Source organism: Gekko japonicus, unplaced genomic scaffold (assembly GCF_001447785.1).
Source record: "Gekko japonicus isolate JY-2015 unplaced genomic scaffold, Gekko_japonicus_V1.1 scaffold501, whole genome shotgun sequence".
In the NCBI taxonomy this organism is placed as follows: Eukaryota; Metazoa; Chordata; class Lepidosauria; order Squamata; family Gekkonidae; genus Gekko; species Gekko japonicus.
In genome coordinates, this window is record NW_015175985.1 from 1,517,287 (window position 1) to 1,544,706 (window position 27,420).

General features: G+C 42.7%; 1 protein-coding gene across 1 annotated transcript in view; it reads left to right on the forward strand.

Annotated features, from left to right (window-relative positions):
* Positions 1–785: 785 nt before the first annotated feature.
* LOC107123118 (myosin-3) overlaps positions 786–27,420 on the forward strand; it is a 78,130-nt gene continuing 51,495 nt past the window's right edge. The window contains exons 1-13 of the mRNA XM_015426294.1: positions 786–843; positions 3,536–3,747; positions 7,258–7,401; positions 7,482–7,638; positions 8,920–8,947; positions 9,057–9,165; positions 18,787–18,879; positions 19,145–19,208; positions 20,790–20,888; positions 22,005–22,108; positions 22,220–22,358; positions 22,880–22,998; positions 24,638–24,787. Coding sequence (XP_015281780.1) covers positions 3,544–3,747; positions 7,258–7,401; positions 7,482–7,638; positions 8,920–8,947; positions 9,057–9,165; positions 18,787–18,879; positions 19,145–19,208; positions 20,790–20,888; positions 22,005–22,108; positions 22,220–22,358; positions 22,880–22,998; positions 24,638–24,787 — 1,410 coding nt within the window. The 5' untranslated portion in view covers positions 786–843; positions 3,536–3,543. The remainder of the gene's footprint in view (positions 844–3,535; positions 3,748–7,257; positions 7,402–7,481; positions 7,639–8,919; positions 8,948–9,056; positions 9,166–18,786; positions 18,880–19,144; positions 19,209–20,789; positions 20,889–22,004; positions 22,109–22,219; positions 22,359–22,879; positions 22,999–24,637; positions 24,788–27,420) is intronic.

Genomic DNA, 27,420 nt, shown 5'->3' on the forward strand with positions numbered 1-27,420 from the left:
TCCAGTACCACTAATAATGGCTTCTGTAGGTCTTTTGTAATCTCAGCCTTCCAAGCAATGGGAAGATTATATAAAATTGCCACAGACTTTCATTTGTCCCAGGGGTTTGGGTGTCACATGTCTGCTGCTGTACTGCATTATCTCCTGTGATTAAAAAAACTGTGAACTTAACACAACAAAGTTTGAGTCCAGTGGCACCTTTAAGACCAACAAAGTTTTATTCAAGGGATAAGCTTTCATGTGCATGGACACTTCTGTTATTGCCTCAGAGCAAGTGATCAGACTTGAAAAATGGTTGCTGAACCTAGTTATTTCTATAAATACATTTTATGGTGAAAAAATAAGTGTGGAAGTGGCACGCACGGCACAGGGTTGGTCTCTGATTTCCAAATATAGGGAAGGGTTGAGCTAACAGGAGATTCAGAGCCTATAAAAGCCAACAGAGATAAAAGGATTCTTGGTGACTACAGATTGTCAGAGGTAAGATTGATTATGTCTCTCTCTCTCCTTCCACATATATTTTCTTCTCCCTTCTGCAAAGTCTACCAACTGTGTGGACTTCAGAGCAACCAAGTATAATAATAGATAATAAGGGCTGTTGAATGATAACTAAGCATAGAGATGCAGGGCAATTTTGTTTAGCAAGGAAGTGTGCAGAGGAAAACAGTCTGTCTTTACAGTGTATTTTGAGCCTGCATATGTGGGAAGATTGCAACAAATTCTCAACTGTTGGGGCTGCTGGTGGGTCCTGGATTCTTCAGTACTGATACTGTTTCCTCCTTTGCAGGTCAGACATTTCATCCCGATCATTTCTTCTTTCTGTTGGGAGTAGATAATAAAAAGGTAAACATTCAAAGTGTGGTAACTGATTTTGTTCCCATAAATTGCAGTTATCTATGCTGTCCTTTGTTCTCTGGTTTCTTTTTCTAAATTAGGTCGTTAGGGAGTGATGTAATCCACAGTAATATTGGTAGATGTCAGGAGTTCATATCAAATTATAACTGTGACTTTGCTATCTGGATTCTGCATGCAAATTGTGGCTAAAAGAATATACCTAAAAGAAATAAAAGTGGGCTGTTGGAAATCCCAGCCTTTCATGCTCCCCCGTCATCAGTTGCTGGTGTTTAATATAATTCCTTCCCATTTGAGAGACTTCGTTTCACACTAGCCTTTCATCCTGTGCTTTGAATCTGCTAGGAACTGATGCTTAAAATCTGATTTCATACTATGCACAGCTACACGCCCATCCACTGTACCAGGAGGCTATCTAATTCAGACAGCATTTCACTGAACACAGGTGGCAGTTCCTTTTCCAGGTTGTCTTAACATTACTTTCACCCTCTTCTCCAGCACACACTGGCATTCACCTTGTGTATAATTTAGGGTGTCATTGAATGGGAAAAATTGAACTTGCATTTATGTTGGCAGCAAAAAATACAGAAGTGAAGGCAAGCCAAGCCACAGTACACAGGACTTCTTGTCATTTCCTAATACTCAGAGTACATGCAGAGTTTAGAAACTGAGGAGTGGAAGGCATCCCTCAGCAGAAGCCCTTTTTCAGCAAGGAACTATGCTCAAGACTGAGTAACTTCAACTCTCCATATTAGGCTTCTCCATGACGTGCAATGAGTACTAGTTGCCTCTTCATCTTGGCCACTGTTGGTGGTTTTAAATATTTCCACAAGTAATGGTCCTATTGCAAATAATGTTAACAATTTAAATTTTCTGCGGCCGATAGACTATGGTTAGGATAATAAGAATAGTGAAGGTATGCAGGATTATAAATATCTTTAAAATAATGTAAAAATAAGATGTTCACTGCTAAACCTAGGGCTGCTGCAGTGACTGCTCCTTTTTTATGGAATTGCCTTCCTGAAATTGCTAGGAAAGCTCCCTCATTGTTAAGATTCTACGAGCTGTGCAATGCAGAATTGTTCAGGAGGGCTTTTGACATTGCCACCTAATTTTAATTATACATGCTTATTTGCTGTCATGGATTTTTGATTGTATATTTTAAAATTATCATTTTGACTTGCACTAAGTCTGGTTTTGCAGAAGAGTGAGATTTTGGAGAAAGGTGAGCTAAAAATACCACAAATAAATGAATTAAATACTTAACCTGACTAACAATGCAATCCTATACAGAGTTAATCCAGTCTCTGGTTTAGCTCACATACTGCTGATTGCAACTAGGGATCTTATCATTCAGTAAGCTGTGTAGATGTGTCTGAATGAACTTGGATGTGTCTATTTGCATAGCTATGGTGGTTTATTGCAACTTTCTCACAGGAGATTCCCCTCACCACTCATCTGCCCCCCATTAAAACTAAAAAAATATGCTTTAGATTATTGATATGACTTACTACTTAGATATCTCAATATGCCTTCAGTATCTGCCGATGGACCAAGCTAATAATGCAGTTACATCTTGAATAGATGTTGCAGATATGTCAGGTGCAAAAAGCAGGCAATGCATCCTGTCCAATGTCAGCTATTTAAATTTGATTTTTTTAAAAAAACAACAATGTGAAATTGCTCCATGCTGCATTCTGTATTGGATTTGCACTCCAGATTTTGAACTTCTGCAACTACCTTATGGATGCACAGCAGCCCTTGGCTGTTGCTATTATCATTTCCAAAGCACCGAAGACAAATATTGTCTATTGTGATGCGCCCTGTGATATAGCCCTCCTCCCGACCTGGAGAAAGGGAAAGTCACTCAAAGTGCCATGGGCTCTTTCTTTATCAGATCCCAAATGTGCATCAATCAATCACACTCTCAAAAGAAAGACAATTTATTTTACAAAAGAACAAACATCAACACTTGCAAGAGACCAAAACAGAAAACTTTAAAAAGAACCCAGCTACTTGAACTATCTCACTTTGTCTTTAAAAGCAGGTTCTTGTTTCAGAGAAAGCCTCAGACACGAGGGAAATAAAACTTTCAATCTTGCGGGCTGCACATCAATCCCCCCCCCCTCTGGTTCAGCTGTGGGCAAATCCTCCATCATCTAGAGAGCCTGAGATAAAAAAACCCAAGCCTTCTACCTACCAATTTTATCCCCATTTAATAAACATGACCTTTCCCAGCCAACATGCAAAGGCTTCATCCTTGACAAATATCACCTGTCAACAATTTGTTAAATTAACCAGCCCATAGGGCTATTATCTTTCTCTTAACAGTAATAAAGTTTTAAAGAGCAAGATGCAACTACAACTAAGTAGCACATCTATAGAATACATTGGACATAAAATTGTCATGGGGTAAGAATGTTGGTGATTCTGAAGAATAATGGAGGAAGATTCGGCCTAGAGTTTAGCCTTTCAATTATTAGTAGGTGTATGGAGAAACTGGGTTTCTGTTTCAGCTTATACAGAGTCTCTGCACTGCTACACACCCAGGTAGTCTTGGGAAATGTAAGGACTGTATTTAGTCTGGCAATGTAGAAATACGCTTTTCATTTCAAACATCTTAACCTGGAACAGAATGAAAAGGACTAAATGAAAATGACTTAACCGCTTGTCTTTCTTTTAGCTGCAGCCATGAGCAGAGATTCTGATATGGAGGTTTTTGGGGCGGCTGCGCCTTTCCTACGAAAATCTGAAAAGGAACGGATAGAAGCTCAAAACCAGCCATTTGACGCTAAGACATATTGTTATGTGGCTGAACCCAAGGAGGAATATGCCAAAGGGAAAATCAAGGGCACTGAAGGTGGCAAGACAACTGTCGAAACAGACGATGGCAGGGTGAGCATCTTCTGGAAAGGGGGGGAGGGAAGGGGGGAAGCGTTCACTTTTCAACATATTGAGGTTAACTGGTGTGGTTAGTGCAGCCACCCCTAGTTAGCAGAGTGCTTAAATAAAGCTACAAGGAGCGTCAGTTTACCAGGGTACTCAGTGTACAGTTACACGGATCCATGTTGCAAGTTTACAAGAGAAGTACTTCTCTCTTTATTTGAGACTAGCCTGATACCCGTGCTTTGCTACGGTATTTAAGTTCCGTAAATCCAGTTATAATACTAATGATGTGAAATCTGAAATGTGGTTGTAGGAATTCTAATGGACAAGATTGTAGTGTAAAAAATGAAGTGAGACATACGTACTTTCTCTCTCTCTCTACTGAAGGACCTCTCTGTAGACCACATTGGTGGTTCTGCCCTCAGGTGCTAGGATCACCAGACTGCTTTATGAGCTGACTCTGGAGCAGGCCACATAGAACTGTCCATTTAAGAAGCAGTTGTCTGTTATGTCAACTCCTGCTACCTTCCACGAAAGTGATGGCCTCTCTACTTGTGTTCCTGGATTGTTTTGCTCATATGGAGACTGTGTTGTTCTGAGCACCTCAGGGTGATCTTGGTGGTACTTGGCCTGTACAGCTCAGTGCACTGCAGGAGTACTATGTGCAAATGTCTTTGCTGCTTTCCTAAGTTGCCTCCTCCTTGTAGCGTTGGTGTATCTGGCTCGACGTTTGCCAGGAGCTTTCTATGGGGCAGTAAGAGGTGAGAGGTGTGAGGAGGAGTTGGTGTGAGGGAGGGGTGATGTGGTGGACATTTCTTCAGGTTCATGAGGGAGGCACGCATTGAAATAGCTCATAGAAATGTCCTTTACTATCTCCCCATAAACATTCATACTCTGGCCCTGCTCCTATACCTGACTGACACTGGCCAGTCTGATGTTGGGGGGATTGTATTTAAAGGCATCGAGGAGGCTGGGCCAGCAGCAGGGCTAAGGCAATCCTGTGAGCAAACCTCCCTGGCAGCTGTAAGCATCCCACCTCCTCTCCTATACCTGACAGGAAGCTGCTTGTCCAGTGTTGGAGAGGGAGGGGGGAGGAGTATTAGAAGCCACTGTGGAGGTGGGGCTGGCAGGATCACTAAGGTGTTACTGCTGGGGCAGGCTCCCTCATGGCTTTAAGCACACTGCAACCGCTGCTGCACCTGACAGACAACTGCCTGTTAGGTGTAGGAGGTGGGGGGAGTGTGTTGGAAGCTATCAGAGAGGCTGGCCAGTAGCTTTGCTTCACCTCACAGGTGGTTGGCCACTCCTGATTTCCTCAACTGTCATTAGTTCTCTGCAGTCGCCTGTAACTGGTGTTTTTTTTTAACCACATTTTAACCTCAGAACACTGAGCTCTGCAGCTGACCAATCAGAGAGTGGGTGGTGCAAGGAGGCAGCAGCCTGGCAGTCAAATAGGAATCAATGGGGGGAGCACATTTTACCCCTTTTGACCCACTTAGGGGTCGGATTTCTAAAAATCCCTTCTTATTGAGCACCTACGTCATGATAGGAGCTCTCTCTCTGAATTTAATGTTTCTAGGTCCAGGGGTTTGGCCTGGGCATTGATTTTACGGTAAAGGGACTTTCTTTTATATATCTAGAAGTACACTTTGATTAGGAAAGAGCAAAGACATGACAGAGTACTAACTTACTTGCTAAAGAATGGAAGCAGATGGCAAGAGGCCCATCTGCCTCATGGTGCCAAGAGGAGACCACATGTCTCTTTCTTGGTTTGTGCAGAGAGAGAGATCATCTTCAAGTGAGGTAGAGAGTGGAAGGAAGAGGAAATGGTCCCTAAGATCACAATCTGCATTTCAAAGGGGACAGTGGCAGAAGAGTAAAGACAGGAAGAAAGGGCAGTGTGCCTGTCTAGCTATCTAGCCTCTCTTGCCACTCAGTCTGGAGGTCAGAGACAGGGAACATCACATCTGGAACTTCCAATACAACAAGCATTACCTGATTTTCAATGAAAGAAAAACACAGCCAAGATAGATCGGTCTTGGGTTTTCCTGTTATCTCATTTTCAATTGTACAGTGCCATAGAGTATTGGGTTTTAACATGGGCAAATAGGTTTACATTCGTGAATGGTTTTGAAGCCTAATGATTAGCTTGGGGCAAAACTCACTCTCTCTCTCATTGGATTGTTGCGAGCTTAAATTGGAGCAAAATTTATAAAGTGCTTTCTCTGCCAGTATGAGCTATAAAAAATAATTCTGTAATGGAGACCAAGTCCTATGAGGAAAGGTTGAAGGAGGTGGGTATGTTTAGCCTGGAGAAGAGATGACTGAGAGGTGATATGATAACCATCTTCAAGTACTTGAAGGGCTGTCATCTAGAGGATGGTGTGGAGTTGTTTTGTGTTGCCCCAGAAGGTTGGACCAGAACCAATGGATAGAATTTAAATCAGAAGAGTTTTTGGCTAGACATCAGGAAGAACTTCCTGACAGTTCGAGTGGTTCCTCAGTGGAACAGGCTTCCTTGGGAGGTGGTGGGCTCTCCTTTGGAAGTTTTCAAACAGAGGCTAGATGGCCATCTGACAGCAATGCTGATTGGGTGAACTTAGGCAGATCATGAGAGGGAGGGCAGGAAGTGTTGCCTCAGTGCTTAGTTCTTGTGGCCCTTTCTTACATGCCCAGGGAAATGCTGCTTGCCACTTTGAGGTCAGGAAGCAATTTTTCCCTAGGCCAGTTTGGCCAGGGATCCTCAACTTTTTTGTCATCTTCTGGGCGTGGAACAGCGTTCACTGCAGGTGTGGAGGGGGAGGTATTTGTGAATTTCCTGCATTGTGCAAGGGGTTGGACTAGATGACCCTGGAGGTCCCTTCCAACTTTATGATTCTATGATTCTAAGAACTTGGTTAACCAAGCTTCTGAGGAAATAGTAATTCTTTTTTTTTAAAGTTTTCTCCTTGTCCTAAAGGCATGCAGGCTACAAATTACGTGGTCATTTAGCTATTTATTTTAGTGGGGCTTTCAACTCAGCTCTCCCACCCATCCCAGGCTATGGGATATGCTAAAGGAAAGTGTGCCTAGGACCATGTGTTTGGGTCTTCTTGGGGCAATTAAAAATATTCTGGAAGGTCTATGAAATGATTAAACTGGTACCATTTTTACTGTGATTTTTGTGGCTGTGATGTTATTCGTTGTTGTTGTGATGATATTTTAAATATTTGTTTTATGGGTTTTTAGCTGCGTTTGATGCCTTGATTGGAAGCAAAGAAGCAGCATATAAATATTATATTGAAGCAAACACATTATTTTTTTTAAAAAAAACAGGCTGTAGGTCCTTACTTAGTACACAGCCTCAAATGGGAGAAAGGTTAAAGGATAAACTCAAGTACAAAGTAGTGGTAATGCTGGCAAAAAGATTCTGTGAAGTAATAGGCATGAGCAAAAATGATCTCTCTTCTAAAAACATTTTGTTAGAATTATAACCTTGTTCTGTCGCTAGGTCCTCCTGTTATGCCCTTTGTATTTCAGACACTGACGGTGAAGCCAGAAGATGTGTATGCCATGAATCCACCTAAATTTGACAGACTTGAGGACATGGCAATGCTGACACATTTGCATGAACCTGCAGTTTTGTACAACCTCAAAGACCGCTACAGTTCCTGGATGATCTATGTAAGTTGGTGCCATCATGGAACAAAGAAAGACTAGCCAAGTGGGTCATTCTAATGATACTTCTCTTCACTTTCATGCAGACTTACTCTGGCCTCTTCTGTGTTACTGTCAATCCATACAAATCGCTGCCTGTGTACAACCCAGAGGTGGTGGCTGGCTACCGGGGCAAAAAGCGTTCAGAAGCACCTCCCCACATCTTCTCCATCTCTGACAATGCCTATCAGTTCATGTTAACTGGTATGTGTGCTTCATAACTACAAAGCACAAGAAGAAGAGCAGTGCAGTAGAAGCATTCATTATAGCATCAGTATTAACAAACCTTTTTCGTATATCTTGTTAAAGTGACGATACTAAATTGGGAGGGGTAGCAAATACGATAGAAGACAGAGTCGGGATACAGGATAATCTTGATGACAGACTGGAAAACGGGGCTAAAACAAATAAAATGAATTTCAATGGGGATAAATGTAAAGTTCTGCATTTAGGTAGGAAAAATCAAATGCATAAGTATAGAATGGGGGAGACATCTCTTGGCAGTTGTATGTGCAAAAAGGATCTAGGGGTCTTAGTAGACTATACACTGAACATGAGTCAGCCGTGTGATGTGGTAGCTAAAAAGCAAATTACATTTTGGGCTTTGTGAACAGAAGTATAGTGTCCAGATCACGCAAAGTGATGGTATCACTTTAGTCTGCTCTGGTTAGACCTCACCTAGAGTACTGTGTTCAGTTTTGGGCACCATAATTTAAGAAGGATACAGACAAGCTGGAACGTGTCCAGAGGAGGGCAATGAAGATGGTGAGGGGTCTGGAGACCAAGTCCTATGAGGAAAGGTTAAAGGAGCTGGGTATGTTTAGCCTGGACAGGAGACGACTGAGAGGTGATATGATAACCATCTTCAAGTACTTGAAGGGTGTCATACAGAGCATGGTGCAGACTTGTTTTCTGTTGCCCCAGAAGGTCAGACCAGAACCAATGGGTTGAAATTAAATCAGAAGAGTTTTTGGCTAGACATCAGGAAGAACTTCCTGACAGTTCGAGTGGTTCCTTAGTGGAACAGGCTTCCTCAGGAGGTGGTGGGCTCTCCTTCTTTGGAGGTTTTTAAAGAGAGGCTAGATGGCCATCTGACAGCAATGCAGATTCTTTGAACAGGCAGATCATGAGAGGGGGGGCAGGAAGGGTTGTCTCAGTGCTTAGTTCTTGTGGCCCATTCTTACATGCCCAGGGAAATGCTGATCACCACATTGGGGTCAGGAAGCAATTATTCTCCAGGCCAGTTTGGCCAGGGATCCTGGAGAGGTTTTTTGCCATCTTCTGGGCATGGAGCAGGTCACGGGGTGGGGTGGGGTGGGGGAGGTAGTTATGAATTTTTTGCATTGTGCTGGGGGTTGTACTAGATGACCCTTGAGGTCCCTTCCAAGTCTTTGATTCTACCTTAGTAATTAACACTGTTAATTAGCAACTCTCTTTATACCATAGTGAGTGTAATTTCTCGATTTCACTTTCTCTTTTTGCCAGATCGTGAAAATCAGTCTATCCTAATCACGTACGTAGACTCTTCAAGATAATCCTTTTCTACATTGCCAAAAGTGAAATTGAGTCCCAGCTAATGTATTTTAATTTCTCTGTATCTCATCCTTTCTTGTTCTTGACAGTGGAGAATCTGGTGCTGGAAAGACGGTGAACACCAAGCGTGTCATCCAGTATTTTGCAACAATTGCAGCTGAAGGGTCCAAGAAAAAGGACTCTCAATCCAAGATGAAGGTAAGATGAGTCAATCTGGTTCTAGACAAGCAAATAAATGTATGATCACGTGCCTTTATGACCTATTACTCATCCATAGCTTACTGCAGAGAGTCTAAGCAATTAAACCTTTAAGCTTGACTTTGGGTTCTGTGCCTGCCGTTTGCACCGTTCTTTTTTCTCCAGTGTATTTATTCTGCAGTTACAACCAAAAAATACAGTTTTTCTTAATTGAAGTGAAAACATCACTTGTGATCCTGAAACTGACCAAACTATTTTTGAAACTGATTAGAGCAGTTGTAAAGTTCTCTCTTTTTTTTTTGCTAAGCTCTAGTGTATTCTCTGTTGTTATTGGCCGCTGTGAAAAATGGAAAAGAGTCACCACCCTCTGCCGTCCCCCTTTTTCATTGCCAAACAAGCACAATTTTGAATTGTTTTTTAATTATTAGGTTTAATTTTCTTATAAGTGGTATGAGAATAGTGATAAAACATTAAATCCACCATATGCAAGATAATGCCAGATCTACACATACTCAAGGGCAGGAGGCTGGAGAAAGAGAAGGAAGAAGAGGGGCGATGGTTGGGGGCAGGAAGAGACCCTCCAGCATGATATCCCAGTTGATTTCCAAAAAGGAACTCAAAGGCATTTCCCCACTTGCTGGATCCAAACTCTGTAATTCCAGTTTGCTGTGAGAACAAAAAAGCACTTGGGAGGCTTGCTGGGTATTCTGAGATACTCAGCTGGCTGGGTTAAAGCTTTTTTTCCATTTCTCCCACGGTCACCAGCTGAGTATTGGTGACAGCCACAGTGCTCACTGCTGGGCTTGGTTGGTGGCATACAACCTGATGCCGGTCTTTCCCTTCCCCCTTCATCCCCTCTTTCAGAGCTTGCAAAGAGGCTTCTCTGAGAGCTGCCAGAGAAGCACATTTTTCTGTCATTTCTTTTTTTCAGTGATCCACAACTAGCATAGTCACATATTGCTACAGTCAAGCCGCTTATAAAAAAAAATGACTTAGGTAGATAATGCTTTCCCAGCCAAAAGGCCGAGAAGCGATAAAATGGAGCTTGCACATAATGAATGGCAGAAGGTACAGAGTGGGTGAAATGACCTCAATGTGGGCAGGGGAGAGAACTTCAAGGGCCAGCAAAGGGGTGGGGAAGGGAATCTGAGTGAATCTGTATGCTTTTGAATTATCTTTATCTTTGCACAAAACTACTCTCAGAAAACCTGGGAAAACAGCAACCAGAAAGCAAACTGAGCACTGAAGGGGGGAAATCAATGCAGAATGAAAAAGAAAACCCAATGGAGATGCACAGCAAAATGCATACTGGGCCTATGATGGTCTGCTGAAGAAAGACAGGCTTTGAACAACCTCTTGTTTGCCCTTATGGCTAGAACGGTAGTTAGGGTTTGATTGAGTAATCAAACCCTAAACTACATGATCTACACTGTACAGCAAAGTGACTTCAAGCGACTCAACCACGACATCTGGGACCTATGAATCAGAAAAAGGAACATCTGAGACTTCTGACTCAGAGAAAGGAGTAGCAGCCCCGAAGCAACTTAAAGTTAAACTGGAATATAAGAAGAAAAAGAAGAAACTGGATAAATGAACTGAAATATAGCATGCAGTCCACCCAATGAACATTATTAAAAAAATAATTCAAGCTATTTTTATAGAATGTAATAACCTAGATTTATACCTTTTTTCCATTGTAGGAACGTTAAATACAAAATTTACTTTTTGATAGTAATCGATCCTTGCCTTATTTAGCTTTTGTTTTAGTTTTAGTGTTGTTCCCATTCCCCTGCCCTATAGGATGTAGTGTAAAAATCAATAAAATTATTAAAAGAAAAATAAAAAATTCTTCATTTCTTTCTCAGCCATCTCTAAAAATTGTCCATTTTTAAGTAATCATACATTTAGCCTCCATCTAACTTTTTTTTGGATTATCTTTAATCTTCAATAATAGCAGGTTGTGGTCTGCAAAGGATTGTGGCATAATATCCATATCTTCAATTTCCTGGAAGAGATTTGATGTAATCCAACACATATCAATTCTGGACCAAGATTTATGTCTGTCAGAATAAAAAGTATAATCTTTTTCAGTTGGATTTCTAGTTCTCCAAAGATCAATCAGTTTGTATTCCTCAGCCAATTCTAGAAAAGATCTTGGAAGTAAACCTTTGGAAGGTTTAATCTTCTTAATGGTTCTCCTGTCTAGGTCTTGATCAAAAACCAAGTTGAGATCTCCAATTATACAAATATCCATGTAGTCATATTTTGTTATTGTTTCCTTCATCATTAAAAAAAATTACCCTGTGATTCATTTGGTGCATTTATCACCACCAATAAGATTTTCTTGTCTCTAATATTTATTTCAAGTAGCAGAAATCTTCCATTTTCTGATGAGAATACTGAAATAGGTTTTAATTTTTCTTTGATATATACAGCTATTCCTCTTTTCTTTACATTGTCTGAAGAGGTGAATAACTTACCAAGCTTCTTATTAATCAAATAATGTTCATCTTTATGTCTAATGTGTGTTTCTTGCAAACATACAATATCTACATCTATCTTCTTAAGTTGTTTATATGTCTTTCATCTTTTCTCAGGTGAATCTAGTCCATTTACATTTATCGATGATATCTTGGTTGTTGATGAGTCCATTATGACCTATTCTTATTATTACCATTTCTATTTCTCGTTGTCATTCTTTGTGGTCGACCTTCCATTAATGGTTTTTTGGCTGTACTGGCCTCAAGTTCTTCATCCAAGGCTCTTGAGTAGGTTTATGCTTCCTCAGATCCAGTTTGGTGTAGTGGTTAAGTGCGTGGACTCTAATCTGGGAGAACCGGGTTTGATTTTCCACTCCTTCACTTGCACCAGCTGGATGACCATGGGCAACCCATGGTTCTGACAAGAGCTGTCTGTCATGCCTGCCCCTGCTGATGCCATGCCTGCCCTTGCTGATGCCCCTGAGGAGGCACCTGCCAGCCAGGAGCCTGTGGACTTACAGGCTCCCGAGGACAGTACTGCAGCAGAAAGGCAAAGACTGGATCCTGTAGCTGAAAGCTATCTAAGTGGTGAGGAGGATAGAGCCTCCCAGGGAACACCTGCAAGGGATCAGTCTCTGCTGCAGCCCAGTAGTTCATCAGACTCGCCCCCACCTGTAACCAGGCTCCGGAATGTAAGGAAACAGCAGCTGAGAGAGCGAAAGCAGAATGCACGCATGCGTGCCAGAAGATCTCTCAGCCCTGACTATTGACAGGATCCTGACCTTGCTCCCGGCTAGCTAATGAGTTGATTAGCTACACTGTATATCTGCAAGTCTGTTGCCAGCAGTCATTTGTGCTGGCAAATGTTGTTTGTCAGGACCTGAATCCTTGCATCTCTGCTCCAGACCTTCTGGAATTCTTATCGGCTTGATCCTCGACTTTTGACCCTCGGCTTCGTTGACCTTCGTTCATCTCTGACTCCTCTGGTATCGTGATTTATGGACTTGAAACCTTGGTATGTCTGACCCTGCTTCTGGACTGTGATTTAAACCTTGCTACCTGATTTGCTCGGCTTGACCTCGGACTGTTCCTGGACTTTGGCTTACTTACGTCACGCCCCCTGGTCCTGCCGTGAGACTGTCCTTGAAAGGGCAGTAATTGAAACAGCTCTCTCAGCCCCACCTACCTCACAGGGTGTCTGTTGTGGGGAAGGGAAGGGAAAGGAGTTTGTAAGCCGCTCTGAGACTCCCTTGGGTAGTGAAGGTGGGGTATAAATCAAATCTCTTCTTCTTCTTCTTCTCATAGTAACTTTTGTTTTTTCTTTCTTTGTTTCTTCCCATTGTAGAAGTTTTCCATAATGATCCAAAAAGTATTTTGCCTTAAACGTGGAGTCCAGTCTAAATCTTTGACCATCAAATGTGAAAAAAATTCCTTCTGGGATAAGCCATCAAAATGTGATTGAATTTGCTGTCAGTTTGGAGGTCAGAAATACATATTCTCAATTTCCAGTCTGTGGATCAGCGATGGTGGTCATTCTCCCTGGACCTCGGGGGAGTGGCTCGCACACCAGCGGTATGGAGGGGTGCTACCTCAAGTAGCACTCACACGGAGCCTTTGCGATAGGCTCCAGGCCAGAGGGCTTTTGAGGGGCAGCCTCTTCGACGGCTCAATGCCGGAGAATTGAGGCTTCCCTCCGCCCTGACAGTCATGCTGCTGTGTGGCCCTCGGGCACAAGCTGATTCGACTGGGACAAGCACTGGAGATCTAGCGGAAAAGCAATTACTGTTAGCGAGGTCAGAGAAATGACCAACAATGAACTTGAGTTCAAAATAAGCGGAATAATTTAAAAGAGAACTACCCCCCCCCGTGGGAAAAGCGGAGTGCAAAGAGGGACACCTCTTATGCGAATGGACAGATAAGTGAAACGAAGCGGCGGGGGGGGGGAACAAGCAGCGATTTTATTTTGAGAGACTTACTTGAGCGCTGACATTGAGGCAACGATTTTTTGAGCCCGTGAGAAGCGGTTTAAAATTGTAAACAATCGTATAACATGGCGGCCTCGCAAAGAAAGTTTAAAATGAAACCGGCGGGTAGTCAGAGTCCAAAACCGGAAGAGGGAGCAGACATCATGAAAATGTTAGCAGATATGCTCAAGCCGGTGGTGGAGCAACTCGATGGTATTAACCAGCAACTGTCTTCCTTGAATCAAAACTTCGCATCTCAGCAATGCCAAATGGCAGAGACAGATAAGAAGGTGGAGCATGCAACCGAGAGAATTAAAGAGATAGACACCACAAATAAGAAAATGAAGAAAAGAATGGGGGAAGTTGAAGCAAAACAAAACTTTCAAGAAAACCATTTGCTACAGCTACAAATGGAAAAAGCCAATATGATTCTCAGATTCCAGGGAGTGCCTGAATTGGAAAAGGAGGATCTGAGGAAGCTTTTCAGCAAGATCATCGCCCCAGCAATAGGCTCAACAGCAAATGAACTAGTAAAAGAGATGTAGACTATAGGGCATACTCCAATTATATTTTAAAAAATAGCCTGCCTGGAGAAATTGTGGTCAGATTCTCAAGAAGACAGACCAGAGATGCTATTTTAAAAGTGACTTCAGTAACTCCACTGAAACTGGGGAATACAAACATTAAAACTTTAATAGACATTCCATTTGAAATTCGCCAAAAGAGGAAAAGCTATAAGGACTTAATTTCTTTTCTTCAAACCAATGGAATTTCGTACAGGTGGGCGATCCCAGAGGGTGTCATCTTTAAAATCAAAGAAAAAAGAAAAAAGATTGACTCCATTTTTAAAGCCAAAGAATTTTTGAGACGTCAGTTGGGATCGGAGAAAGAATCCAAAGAGGAAGAATTGAAATCAAGTGACTCTGCTACCTCTGGAACGGATGAAGACTCTGCTATAGAAACGGGTGCAGGCGCAATGAAAGCTACATATGATTTCAGAGACAGAAAACCGAAGGACTCTGAAAATGGCCTTTTGAAGCAAATAACAAGAAGATGCTCAGAAAGTTCTCTCACAATAACTAATATACTAACATTGAAGCCGAGACAAACAAGAACTCTAAAAGTATATTGTTGTACTAACACTTTTATTAATAACACTTAGATTAACACGGATATGGTCTCCTCCTCTTGGGTTTTTAGTATAGTGTGGTTATCTTTCCTTTATCCTTAGATGTAGTCCCATTCCCTCATATTTTCTTTGTAGTTTGGTAGTCTAATATAAAAATAATAAAAATATCCCTCCAGGGATTAAAAAAGAAAAGAAATACATATTCTTTTCTTCTTTGTCTTATTTTCCAGGGGATTTCTCTTACAATCTTTATTTCCTTGTCTTGTATTTTAAGAGTATTATTCTGTGCTGCTTTCCACACACGTTTTCTGACCATCTTCTTAGTAAATTTCACATGTACTTTCCTTGGAAGGTCATTCTTCCTTGCATAGGCAGAGTTAGCGCTATATAAAAAGTCAATCTCCCTCTCCATTTCTTCATATTCAGCTTCTATGAAGTCCGCCAAGCCTTCTGCCATAATTCTAATTAGCTCCTCTCCTTTTTGTTCAGGTACATTCTGAAATCTCAGTATGTAAGCAGCTCTATCCATTTCCAATTGTATCAGAGAGTCCAGGGCCATTTTCTGCTGTGTATCTAACCTGTCCATCCTCAATGATGCTGCTTCAGCTTTCTTGGCTTGTTGTGCCACTACTGTTATTTCCTTTTTATTTTCTATTAGTTTTTTGTTAAAACCACCCATTTTAACTTTTACATCTCTAGTCTCAGTGTTTAAGTTTTTCATTTGATCTGTGACTTGTATTAAAGCTGTCTAGACCTGATTTAGGCCCGCTTGTAGTCTGTCTTTAATCAAATAGAAAATTCTCTAACCATCTTTTAGTACACACACATACAAACACCCACAAACAGAGGAGAAAAAATAGATAGATTACAGGCCTGTTCAATCTTTTCTGTGTCTCCTCAGTAGTCCAAGCACATCATGCTTCTCTTTCAGGTCTCTTTACAGTTCTCCAGATCACAGCTAAGTCCCAGTCCCAGTTTAATTAGCTCCCAATATATTCCAAGTGTAAATTGAAAGGAAGGCAAATCCAAAACCAATGACAGATGGGAAATAATAAAGGAAATCCAAACTGCTTTTATATTCCAACCAGGTAAAATCCAATGAAGTCTAATAGGTAAAAATCAATTTTCCAGTAATAATAATAACAAAAAAAGAAAAAAATAATCCAACTAAGGTGAGTGGAGAAAACAGCCAGTATTTCCTAAATTTAAAATCCAGCAAAGGTGGGTATAAGAGTAGCTAGTGTTTCCAGTTTTATAATCCAACAGGTAGGAAAAAAAGTTCACTTCTATGTTCTAATTGCCACTTCTAGTTACCAGCCAGCTTACATTCTGCAATCTTCCTTTCCCATCAACAGGAAAAACCAAATCCAGTTCAGACATCCAATTCTAATTGTTTTTAACTTATTACTCCCTTTAATAGCAGCTTTTCCCAGTCTCAGGGAGATCAGAGAAAGTGAAAGTTAAATTCACGGAGGGAGTGAGGTGAAAAAAGTAGGGGTTTTTTTGCAGGCTTTAAATACTCTCTCTCTCTTCCATTCCTTTTTCAAGTTTCTTTGTGTAAGAGTATTTATAGCCAGATAGCCAGATAGGGAGGGTAAACCTTTAAATCTTTAATTACTCACGGTCTTGAGGAGTTTGCAAACAGATTCTCTTTGTTGTTTCTTCTTGACCTGTTTCATGCAGGCAGCTGAAAGCCAAAATGGCTCTGTACCCACTAGGAAATTGGGGTTTATCTCCAGATTACAACTCCCAGTATAGCTGAGAGAAGCAACCCAAAATTGAACCCCACTATTTTAAGATACCCCCTCCAGGGGCCTCCTTGGGTCTAGAATCCTCTAGGCTGTCCCAAAAGTGGGCCGGTTCAGAACATCTCAAGAGCTCCCTGAGACATTACTGACCTTGCTGCTGCATCAACCAGAAGTCCAAACTGATTTTGAAGCACACAAACAGCCAATGCAATGTTTTGAAGATATGCATAATATGTGCATATCAGCCAACTCCTGATAGTTTTGCCATGAAGCTGATAAGAATAGATTCAGTACCAAACAAAGAAAATACTTCTTTACTCAACAAGTATTAACATTGTGGAATTCCTTGCCAGTGGAAATAAGGACGACCATGAACATAGATGGCTTTAATAGGGGATTATACAGATTCATGATCATGCATCATTGGCCATGATGAAGAAGAATCCTCCATTGATTGTAACCTCTGAATATCAGTGCTAGGAGGTAACAGTTGTGCCCTGTTTGATGGCACTCCTAGGTAACTGCTTGGCCACTGTGTAAAACAGGATGCTGGACTAGATGGACTATTGGTCTGGACTCTTATTATGTTCTTATATATTTGAAGTTTCCAAATGGTCTTCAAAAGTGTGTTACAATAGTCAGACTTAAGGTAACTTTTGCATCAATCAGCATAGCTAGATTCATTTGTGTCCAGGAAGGGAGTCAACCTCCAAGCTAGATATAGCTGGAAGAAGGCTCTGCACAATTGGAGTATGCTGTGTAATCATGACATTCTTTTACACTGCAAATGCAATGAACCTGTAAGTGCTTGAAGAGTGTGTTCTAACCAATATCCCTCTAACTTGTCAACTGTTGGGAGCAAAAATTCTACTTCATGAGCCAAAAAATCTATGAGCATAAAAGTTGTGAGTGAGCCTAAATTTTGTTTATTTTTTTAATTTTAGTTTGGAAATGGAAAGAAAGAAAGGGAGAGGAGAGAGAAATGGAGGGTAGGAAAGGAAAAGAAATGGAAAAAGAAAGGGAAAGAAAGGGAGAGAAAGAAAGGGAAATAACAGGAAAGAAAGGAAAAGAAAAGAAAAGAATGGGAGGGAGAGGAGTAGAAAAAAGGGAAAGGGAAAAGGAAATTGAAAGAAAGGGAGGAAAAGTGAAAGAAATGGAAAAGGGGAGACCCAGAAAGAAGCCATGCAGTGGGAGGAAGAGGGGGCTTCAGGTAGCAGCTGTTGCTGAGGAAAAGGAGGCTTGTGTTCAGCCAAAAATCTATGCACTGGGGACTAAAATTCCTTGCGCCAGCACACATTAGCTCAGCTTAATGGAAACACCCAGTTCTAACAATTTCTGTGTATAACTGCAGTGCTTTCCTTTAATCAAATGGGTGGCTTGGATGTAAAACAGATGTAAAACATCCAACAGTGGATCACAGGATGCTTCTAAATGACCCATTGCCATGGAAGGCACATGCCATCCCCCACTAAGTTATTATCACCATTGAACACAGAATCTCCTAGTGTATTAGCTGGACCCAATTGCTTGTGATCATCTTCCCATACATTTCAGAAACAACTTAAGAGGTGATTTTTCATGAAAAGCTCTTGTGGAAATTACAGTCTTAATGGCATGACTTAAATTAGGATGCCTAGTGAGTTATGATAAGAACATAAGAGAAGCCAATGTTGGATCAGGCCAATGGCCCATCTAGTCCAACACTCTGTCACACAGTGGCCAAAAATACCAGGTGCCATCAGGAGGTCCAGCAGTGGGGCCAGGACACTAGAAGCCCTCCCACTGTTGCCTCCCCCCCAGCACCAAGAATACAGAGCATCACTTGCCCCAGCCTGAGAGTTCCTATCTATACCTTGTGGCTAATAGCCACTGATGGACTTCTGCTCCATATGCTTATCTAATTCCCTCTTGAAGCTGTCCATGCTTGTAGCCGCCACCACCTCCTGTGGCAGTGAATTCCATGTGTTAATCACTCTTTGGGTGAAGAAGTACTTCCTTTATCTGCTCTAATCTGACTACTCAGCAATTTCATTGAGTGCCCACGAGTTCTTCTATTGTGAGAAAGAGAGAAAAGTACTTCTTTCTCAACCTGCTCTGTCCCATACATAATCTTATAAACCTCGATCATAAACCTCAATAATGATAAAGCTGCAGTTTATAACCAGATCTCCCAATCCAACACACAACTCTCTGGACCTCAATATCTGCAGAAAATATGGACAACAGAGCTCATCATATACATATACTACCAATAATTCAATTATTATGTGGTTTTGATTCTCAAATATTTCTTCGAACAGGGGACATTGGAAGATCAAATCATCAGTGCCAACCCTTTATTGGAAGCATTTGGGAATGCCAAGACTGTGAGAAATGACAACTCCTCTCGTTTTGTAAGTTGCATAATATTTATAGAGGCAGGTATCCAACCATGCACTTCCACAGACCTAATAGCACACAAGTCTTTGGAAGAGGGGGTTACTTTTTTAACATTGACAAATAGATCTCAAGCCTAAGGAAGTCTACTCAGAAGTAAGTCCTTTATTATTCAATAGAGCTTACTCACAGAAAAGTACCTTCAGGATTGTTCTTGCAAAGTCTCTGAATTTATTTATTTTTATTTTTTTACTGACTGTTCCATCTTTTGTACTTGGCCAGGGGAAATTCATTCGGATTCATTTTGGTGCCACTGGAAAGCTGGCCTCTGCAGATATTGAGACCTGTAAGTAATTACTTTTTGGATGATGCTTCCATTCTAGATCCCTTCCAGTCCGGCCATGGGATGGAGACGGCACTTGTCACCCTCATGGATAACCTCTGGAGGCATCTGGATCGGGGTAGATTGGCAGTACTGTTACTGTTGGACCAGTCAGCAGCATTTGACATGGTCGACCATCAGCTACTGATCCACTGCCTCACTGACACTGGAGTCTAGGGGCTTGCCTTGCAATGGCTTGCCTTCTTTCTCCAAGGTCGGGGACAAAGGGTGGCACTGGGGGAACAGCTATCCTGAAGGCACCCACTGGACTGTGGAGTGCTCCAAGGGGTGGTGCTGTCCCCAATGCTTTGTAACATCTATATGCACCCCCTTGCCCAGATTGCTTGGAGGCATGGGCTGGGATGTTACCAGTACGCAGATGACACCCAGCTCTATCTGTTGTTGGGTGGACAGTCTGACTCCAAACTGGAAGATCTGGACTGGGCACTACAAGCTGACTGAAACTGAATCTGATGAAGACAGAAGTCCTGTTCATGAGCCAGGGCAGTCTGAGGGTAGGGATCCTGCTCCTGACCTTCGATGGGGCACCGTTGGTGCCAGCGCCAGAGGTTAGGAGTCTGGGAGTGCTCCTGGATGCCTCCTTAAAAATGGAGGCCCAGACAGCAGCCACTGCCAAATTGGCCTTTTACCACCTTCGGTTGATCAGGCAGTTGGTTCCCTTCCTCGAACACAATGACTTTGCAACAGTGATCCATGCTATGGTCACCTTGAGATTAGACTACTGTAATGCTCTCTACATGGGGCCGCCCTTGTCTCAAATCCGGAAGCTACAGCTAGTGTAAAATGCTGCAGCCAGGCTTCTGATGGGTCTCCCTATGCAGGAGCACATCCAGCCTGTGCTGAAAGCATTGCACTGGCTGCCAATAGAATACTGAATTCGCTTCAAGGTGCTGGTTCTTACCTTTAAAGCCCTTTATGGTCAGGGGCCTACATACCCGAGGGACCGCCTTTCCTCACACTTTCCCCAGAGAGCACTGCAATGGCCCTCCCAGGTCTCAAGTTGGCCAGGCTGGTTATAACCAGAGCCAGGGCTTTCTTGGTGGTGGCTCTGTTCTGGTGGAAAATGCTCCCAGAAGAGATCAGGGCCCTGTGGAACCTTATGCAGTTCTGTAGGGCTTGCAAGATGGAGCTCTTCCACCAGGCTTTCAATCAAGGAGCTGCCCCCAACAGCTGAAGGACAGAGAGCCCTGTCCCCTGGAGTCTCCAATTACAGCCTGTGCCAACCGCACAAAAGAAAGTTACATGAGCCGATTGTGAGAATAGATCATTGAATAATGACTATCATTGTTAAATAATAATGATTACTAGCACTTTATAATGTCAGATGGTTTAGTAGGTTTTAGGACTGTTTTAACTGTTATTTGTGTCTTATTTTTTATGTAAGCTGTTCTGAGCTGGCCTTGGTTGGGAGGGTGGGGTATAAATCTGATAAATAAATATATAAATAATAAATAAATACTCTGAAATACAGTCTTTGCATATAAAATCAGGATATACAAAAATTCACCCAGGTCTCTATTTCAGATCTGCTGGAAAAGTCAAGAGTAACTTTTCAGCTCAAGGCTGAAAGAAGTTACCACATTTTCTATCAGATTATGTCCAACAAGAAGCCAGAACTGATTGGTAAGTAAGTTTCCATTTATACTAGGTAATTGTGCAGTCTAAGGCAACCAGTGACTGGCTTGCCTGAGAGTCCACAGAGTTTGCTCAACCCGATATTTTGGTCTTTCTTTTCCAAGATTTTTACCCCCTATATGCAGTGTTCCCTCTAAGCTGAGTTAGTGTGAGCTAGCTCACAGATGTTTAGCCTCCGGCTCACGCATTTTTGCCTTCGCTCAGGAAGGAGAGCTCCAGAGCAAACTAATTTATACAGTAGCCAAATCGCTTGCTCACAACTTTAATGCCAGTAGCTCACAAAGTAGAATTTTTGCTCACAAGACTCCACAGCTTAGAGGGAGCATTGCCTATATGTACTATCTTACCATCCCACATTACTGTACAGCTTTTTGTTTGCAAGATTGAATATTATTCCTACAATGGTTTTACATGGCAGATTTTTGAATAGGCCCTATTCTGACAGAATCTACCCTTGTGGCCTTAATAGGATAGATACAGCCTTCCATGCCCAGCTTGAATGCAGGTTCTTTGAGAATATAAGGGATCACTGACCATTCCCCTACACTCTGGAAACCCTGGCTCTTTTGCTCAGCCACTGATGGAGCACTGCTCCATATGTTTATCCAATTTCCTCTTGAAAGACGTCCATGCTTGTAGGTGCCACCACCTCCTGTGGCAGTGAATTCCATGTGTTCTGCTGCTCAAGATCTGTGAATCAATGAGCTTCTAAGAGGATAAAAGGAAAGGAAAAGGAAGGTGACTTGCTTGCCACTGCTTTAAGACCACCACAGTATAATAAGGAGTCATATGATTCCATTATTACAAAGAAAGAAAACAAAGGGGGGTGATTTTTGCCAGAACCCCAGTTCTGCTGCAGACTCCTGCATCACATCCATGCTGTTGTTCAGCATTCCTTGAATTCTGGGGGGCACATTTCGTTGGGCATGAGGACTACTATGGGAAGAGGAGATGGAAAAGATCTCTTCTGCCAGCTGAGTTCTGTTCATGAACTGTACGATCCAATCCATTATTTCTTCTTTTATACCTGAACTATAAAATGTTTTGCAATTTTTATTTAAGACTTTGGTACCAATTATCCATTATCTTCTGTTTTCATTTCAGAAATGCTTCTCATTACAACCAACCCTTTTGACTACCCATTTATAAGTCAAGGGGAGATCTCAGTCCAAAGCATTGATGACCAAGAAGAGCTAATAGCAACAGATGTGAGTGCAATGATTTATGATGACACATACAATTATTGTAATTGTAATTCCTATTACTGATTTAATCATTTTGGCAAATGGCTGCATAAACCATCTTGTTGCATGTTACAGACAGCTATAGATATCCTGGGCTTCAGTGCTGATGAGAAGGTTGGAATCTATAAATTGACAGGGGCAGTAATGCATTATGGAAACATGAAGTTTAAGCAAAAACCACGAGAGGAACAGGCAGAGCCAGATGGCACAGAAGGTAATGAACCCATGGCACCAAGCATTCAGAGGAGCTACTGTTCAGATCTTGTGGACAGTGAATTTTAATGAAAGATGCATGAAGCATTCCTGGAATGATTCCTATTAACACTGGTGAGAGAAATTGCGTTCAGCTCTTTCCCCGCTTTTGTAAATGAAGTTATAGCCATTCCTCTTTCTTTATATTGCGATCATCTTCTAAATAGTGGTATGTTCAATAAGATGTAGAATTGGGAGACATTTTTGGAAAGAAAGTGTGTGTGTGATACTAAGTTGTACTTACCTATGTAATGTTGGATTTTATTATTAATCTTTTGCTGCTTTTTGCTGTTTGGTGATTTTAGTACTTTTTGAAATAACATCATTTTGAAATAACATTAATATAAAAAGTTTTTTCCTTCTTACTTGACGAGAAGTTTGAATGGCTTTCTGTCACTTCACACCAGTTCCAATAATGCTGACTTTGCTGATTGTCCTGAAAGTACTTCCCATTTATTTGCTTCCTATACATTTGTTTTATAGAGGCTGACAAGACAGCTTATCTAATGGGTCTGAATTCTTCTGATTTGTTGAAAGCCCTGTGCTTTCCTCGAGTGAAGGTGGGGAATGAATATGTGACCAAAGGTCAAACTGTAGACCAGGTGAGTCCATGAAGCAGGCCAGAAATGTTTGAGGAGCTCTTTCTTTAGGAGTAGAACCGTGGCTCAGTCAGTGACAGAGCATCTGGTTTGCATGTAGAAGGTACCCAGTTCAATTTCCTGCATCTCCAATTTAAAAAGGTCAGGTTGTAGGCTATCTGAATGAGTTCTGCCTGAGATCCTAGATAGTTGTTGCTAGTCTGAGTAGACACTCCTGACCTTGATAGACAAATGGGTGCATTCCGTATAAGGCAGCTTCATGTGTTCATGTATTCTCTCACTCAAGGAAGATACATTCAGGTGGGGTAGCCGAGTTGGTCTGAAACAGCAGAACAAAGCTTGAGCCCAGTGGCACCTTTAAGGCCAACAAAGTTTTATTCAAAGTGTAAGCTTTCATGTGCAAGCACACTTCTTCAGATACAGTGAAACAGAATTTCCTCAGCAATTAAGATATGGGTAATTCTCTTTGTATATTCTTAAGTTTAGAATGACCAGTTTGGAGAAATTGTGGCTGAGTTCAGACTGGCAGTTTGGCCCGATATAGGCACATTTCACAAACAGATTAAAGGGGCCGGTTCACACAGCCATAGCTGTCAGGCGTTCTCCAGCCATACTCAACCCGTCCTATGATGATTCCCTACCGAGTTAAAAAAGTACCACATGAAAACTGTAGTGAACCCTGGAGAGCGCCTTGATCCTGCTTCCCGGAAGTGTGCACGCTAAAAGCCACAAACAAGCCGCATTGCTGCGCCTATGCACCTATGTGCATGTCGCCAGAATGAAAAAAGCCGCTTACAGCCGCGTCTCCACCAGGGGCGGGCCAACAGTGCAAACGCTCCCTTGCGCCTCCTCCCTGGTATGCTCCCACATCAGTAGGTGCAGTGCAACCGGGAATCCCTGACACAACTTGGTCTGGGTCTTTTTGCCCTGCCTCCTGCGTGCTTCATACTGCCAGTCTGTCCTCAGCCTGTATCTCAATGGCTCCAGTGCCATCCATTCTATCTGGATTAACATTAGTGGAATGCTATTTAGACACATTACACTAACATGGAGGCACAGAGTGGGTTTAGATAGGCAGTAATTTCAGGCAAGCAAGATTTAAATAATAGATACATGCTTATATAGGGCTCTTTCACACACACACTAAACAGCGCACTTTGCAAATGGATTTTACTGTGTGAAATGGCAAAATCAGTTTGCAAATGGTCACTGAAATGGATCAAAACTGCATTATTTAGCATGTGTGAAAGTGGACTGAAGTGGATTGAAACTGCATCATTTAGCACGTGTGAAAGTACCCAGTATTTACAGATAATTAGCATAAACCGTGGATACCCTGCACCATTACCATCTTCTTCCAGGGGGTCTTTCTTTTCAAGTTCCCTCTGACCTTTTGACTGGGATATCTTTGGCAGCCCTGTGATAAAGCAGCTTTTTCTGCCACACCCTCTCCTATCTTGGAAGAGGGAACTTGGTAAAAAATGCTCCAGTGCTTCCTTATCCTAGTGTTACTGAGCTGGGGCCTTATTTAACACTCTTATTGTTGGGTAACTCCTCCTACACTAGGCAAAATCACTTACTTTCATACATTTTTTTTCAATAGTACTGATATTAAACTAATTGCTTGGACTGTGGTTTGCAGGTGCATCATGCTGTCAATGCTCTTTCCAAATCCGTCTATGAAAAGCTGTTTTTCTGGATGGTAGCCCGCATCAATCAACAATTGGACACAAGATTGCCAAGACAACACTTCATTGGGGTCTTAGATATTGCAGGCTTTGAAATTTTTGAGGTATGTAGATCCATTGCAACTTTAAGACTTTTCCTTCTGCCCTCTGCACTCAAGCTATGGTCACACGGACCCCTTGCCGCGTGGGTTTCCCCGCAGTAATTACATCCGGGACATCCATGTCGCTTTGATGGTGTTCAGACGGTCCCTCTGCATCCCGCTTTACTTGCGCGAGTAATTGTTCACACAACCGCACCGTCCCCGCGATCGCGGGTTTTTTTAAAAAAAAACCTGCGCATGCGCTCGTCTATCAATAAACAATGTGGTTAAACAGGCGCTTGGTCGCTCGGGCACTGGGGCGCTGGGGCGTACATACACACAAACAACCCCCCCCAAATAAATAAAAGTGTAAATAAAAGTGAGCACCGTTTTAGCAATGCGCATGACTTTAACTTGAAACAAAGAAAAAAGGGGGGGGGGAAGCGCTATCATGGTGGATTGATGTCCAGATACCAAAGAAGCGAATATAAAGCCCAAGATAGAGGGAAAACACCAGTTCCAACAGGGGTTAAAAAAAGCGGATAAAAGAGCAAAAACCGCGGGACTCTGCCGGCTTCGGGGCGGGAGGCGGGATTGCCTATATAGACAGGAAACTTTAATGCGGGAGAGATCGGCTGCGAGTCCCGCACTAAACGTCTGTGTGACCGGACCCTCAGTCCAGACAGATGGACTTGGCAATGCCATGGAAAATACAAAAGGATTGCTTGGTGCCTCTGCAAGCATTGCCCCACTCTCACCCAGCCCCTGGCTGCTCAGTACAAAGAAAGCCCCATGTTCCTGTTAAATATGGTAGCATTTTAATTATATGATCTTATATACTTATTTATTATCTATGTACTAATAGCCATGTGTGGCCACCATCTAGATGGCTAGATGGCCATCTGACAGCAATGAAGATTCTGTGAACTTAGGCTGATTATGAGAGGGAGGGCAGGGAGGGTTGCATCAGTGCTTGGTTCTCATGACCCTTTCTTACACACCCAGGGAAATGTTGATCACCACTTTGGGGTCAGGAACAATTTTCTCCAGGCGCGTTTGGCGAGGGATCCTGGAGGGTTTTTGTCACTTTCTGGGCATGGAGCAGGTGTCACTGGGGTTGTGGGGGGAGGTAGTTGTGAATTTCCTGCAATTGTGCAGGGGACTGGACTAGATGACCCTGGAGGTCCCTCCCAACTCTATGATTCTATCTGCAAATAGTGAAATCCACAGATTGGGGCCACACAGAGACTCAACAGATTTTTCAGCAAACTTAGGACACTCCTCAGGTTTGAAGAAAAATCTGAAATGTTTAAATTCCCCCCCAAGCAGAATTTTTTTTAAAAAAGCATTTTCTGCGCATGCTCTTACCTTGCTCCTATAGCTGTGGTTGGGAGCTGTGACGGAACCCTGGCGGCAGATGCTAGGAGTTGTTTGGGGCCTGACCACTGTGGAGGCAAATGCTGGGAGCTGTTAGGGACTGGCAGCAGCAGGTGCCAGGAGCTGCTCCAGGCTCAGAGCGGCTCCCAGATGCTGGTGCCACTGGACTCCAAGGTGGGTGGGTGGGCTTGGCTCCCCCCCCCCCGCAGCAGGGCCTACAGCAGCAGCTGGCTTCTTCCATGGCCAGGTTGGAACAGCAGCCAGAGTCCTCCAGTGCTGGGCCCACAGCAGCTGGGCTGGTATTCTGTTCTGCTGCTGCCAGGCCCAGAGCAGCAGCCACATCCTCCAGACAGAATCAACAGCACTGGGGGAATGGATTCCTCTCCCTGCGAGCATCATGGGCTCACACTTGTTTTATTTACATTATCACTAGGAAAAAGGCCCGTTGTGGAAATAAATACAACATTCTCTAGAAAGAGGCTCTGAGCAGGTGCCCCGGCCTTGAACACTCAGTGTCAATTTGCTGTGGCGACCTCAGCAGGGTATAATGACACTGAGTCCACCATTTTCTCCAGAAGAACTGATCTCTGCTACCTAAAGAACAGTTGTAATTTTGAGTGATCTCCAGCCCTCACCTGGATATTGGCAACGATGGTTCCCCAGAAAGGAATGGTTGGTTTGGAGGGTGGAGTCTATGGCTTTGTACCTGGCTGAGGTCCCACGCCTCCTGAAACCTCACCCTCTCCAGGCTCCATCCCTCACATCTCCAGGAATTTCCCACCTGGAATTGGCAACCCTATCTCCTTCCCAGCAAATCATAAACCTACCTTTATTTCACCCTCACTCTTCAGCTTTCTACCCCCCACACACCTGCAGCCTCTCCCGTGCTCTGAAGCCCTGACTGCTACGTCAAATTAGCTGTCATATGGGGGCCACCTCAGCAACATATAAGGATACAGAGCCCACCATTTTCTCCAGGGGAACTGATCTCTGCCATCTGAAAAGCAGTTGTAATTCTGAGTGATCTCCAGCCCTCACCTGGAGATTGGACACATTTTATCTCAGAACAGCAAACTGTTTAGAATGTTAGAGGCAAAAGCCAATCAAGTCGCATATGCAAATGACCTCTGTGTTCTGACTGGCTATGGGGGGGGGGGAGAAACAGCAAACTGTTTAGAATGTTGGAGGCAAGACTCAAGCAATGCAGCCAGTGGATAGGGACAGATTCTGAGTGACACACCAGGGCGCCAACCAATGCCGGAGTGTGTGGAATGTTCTAG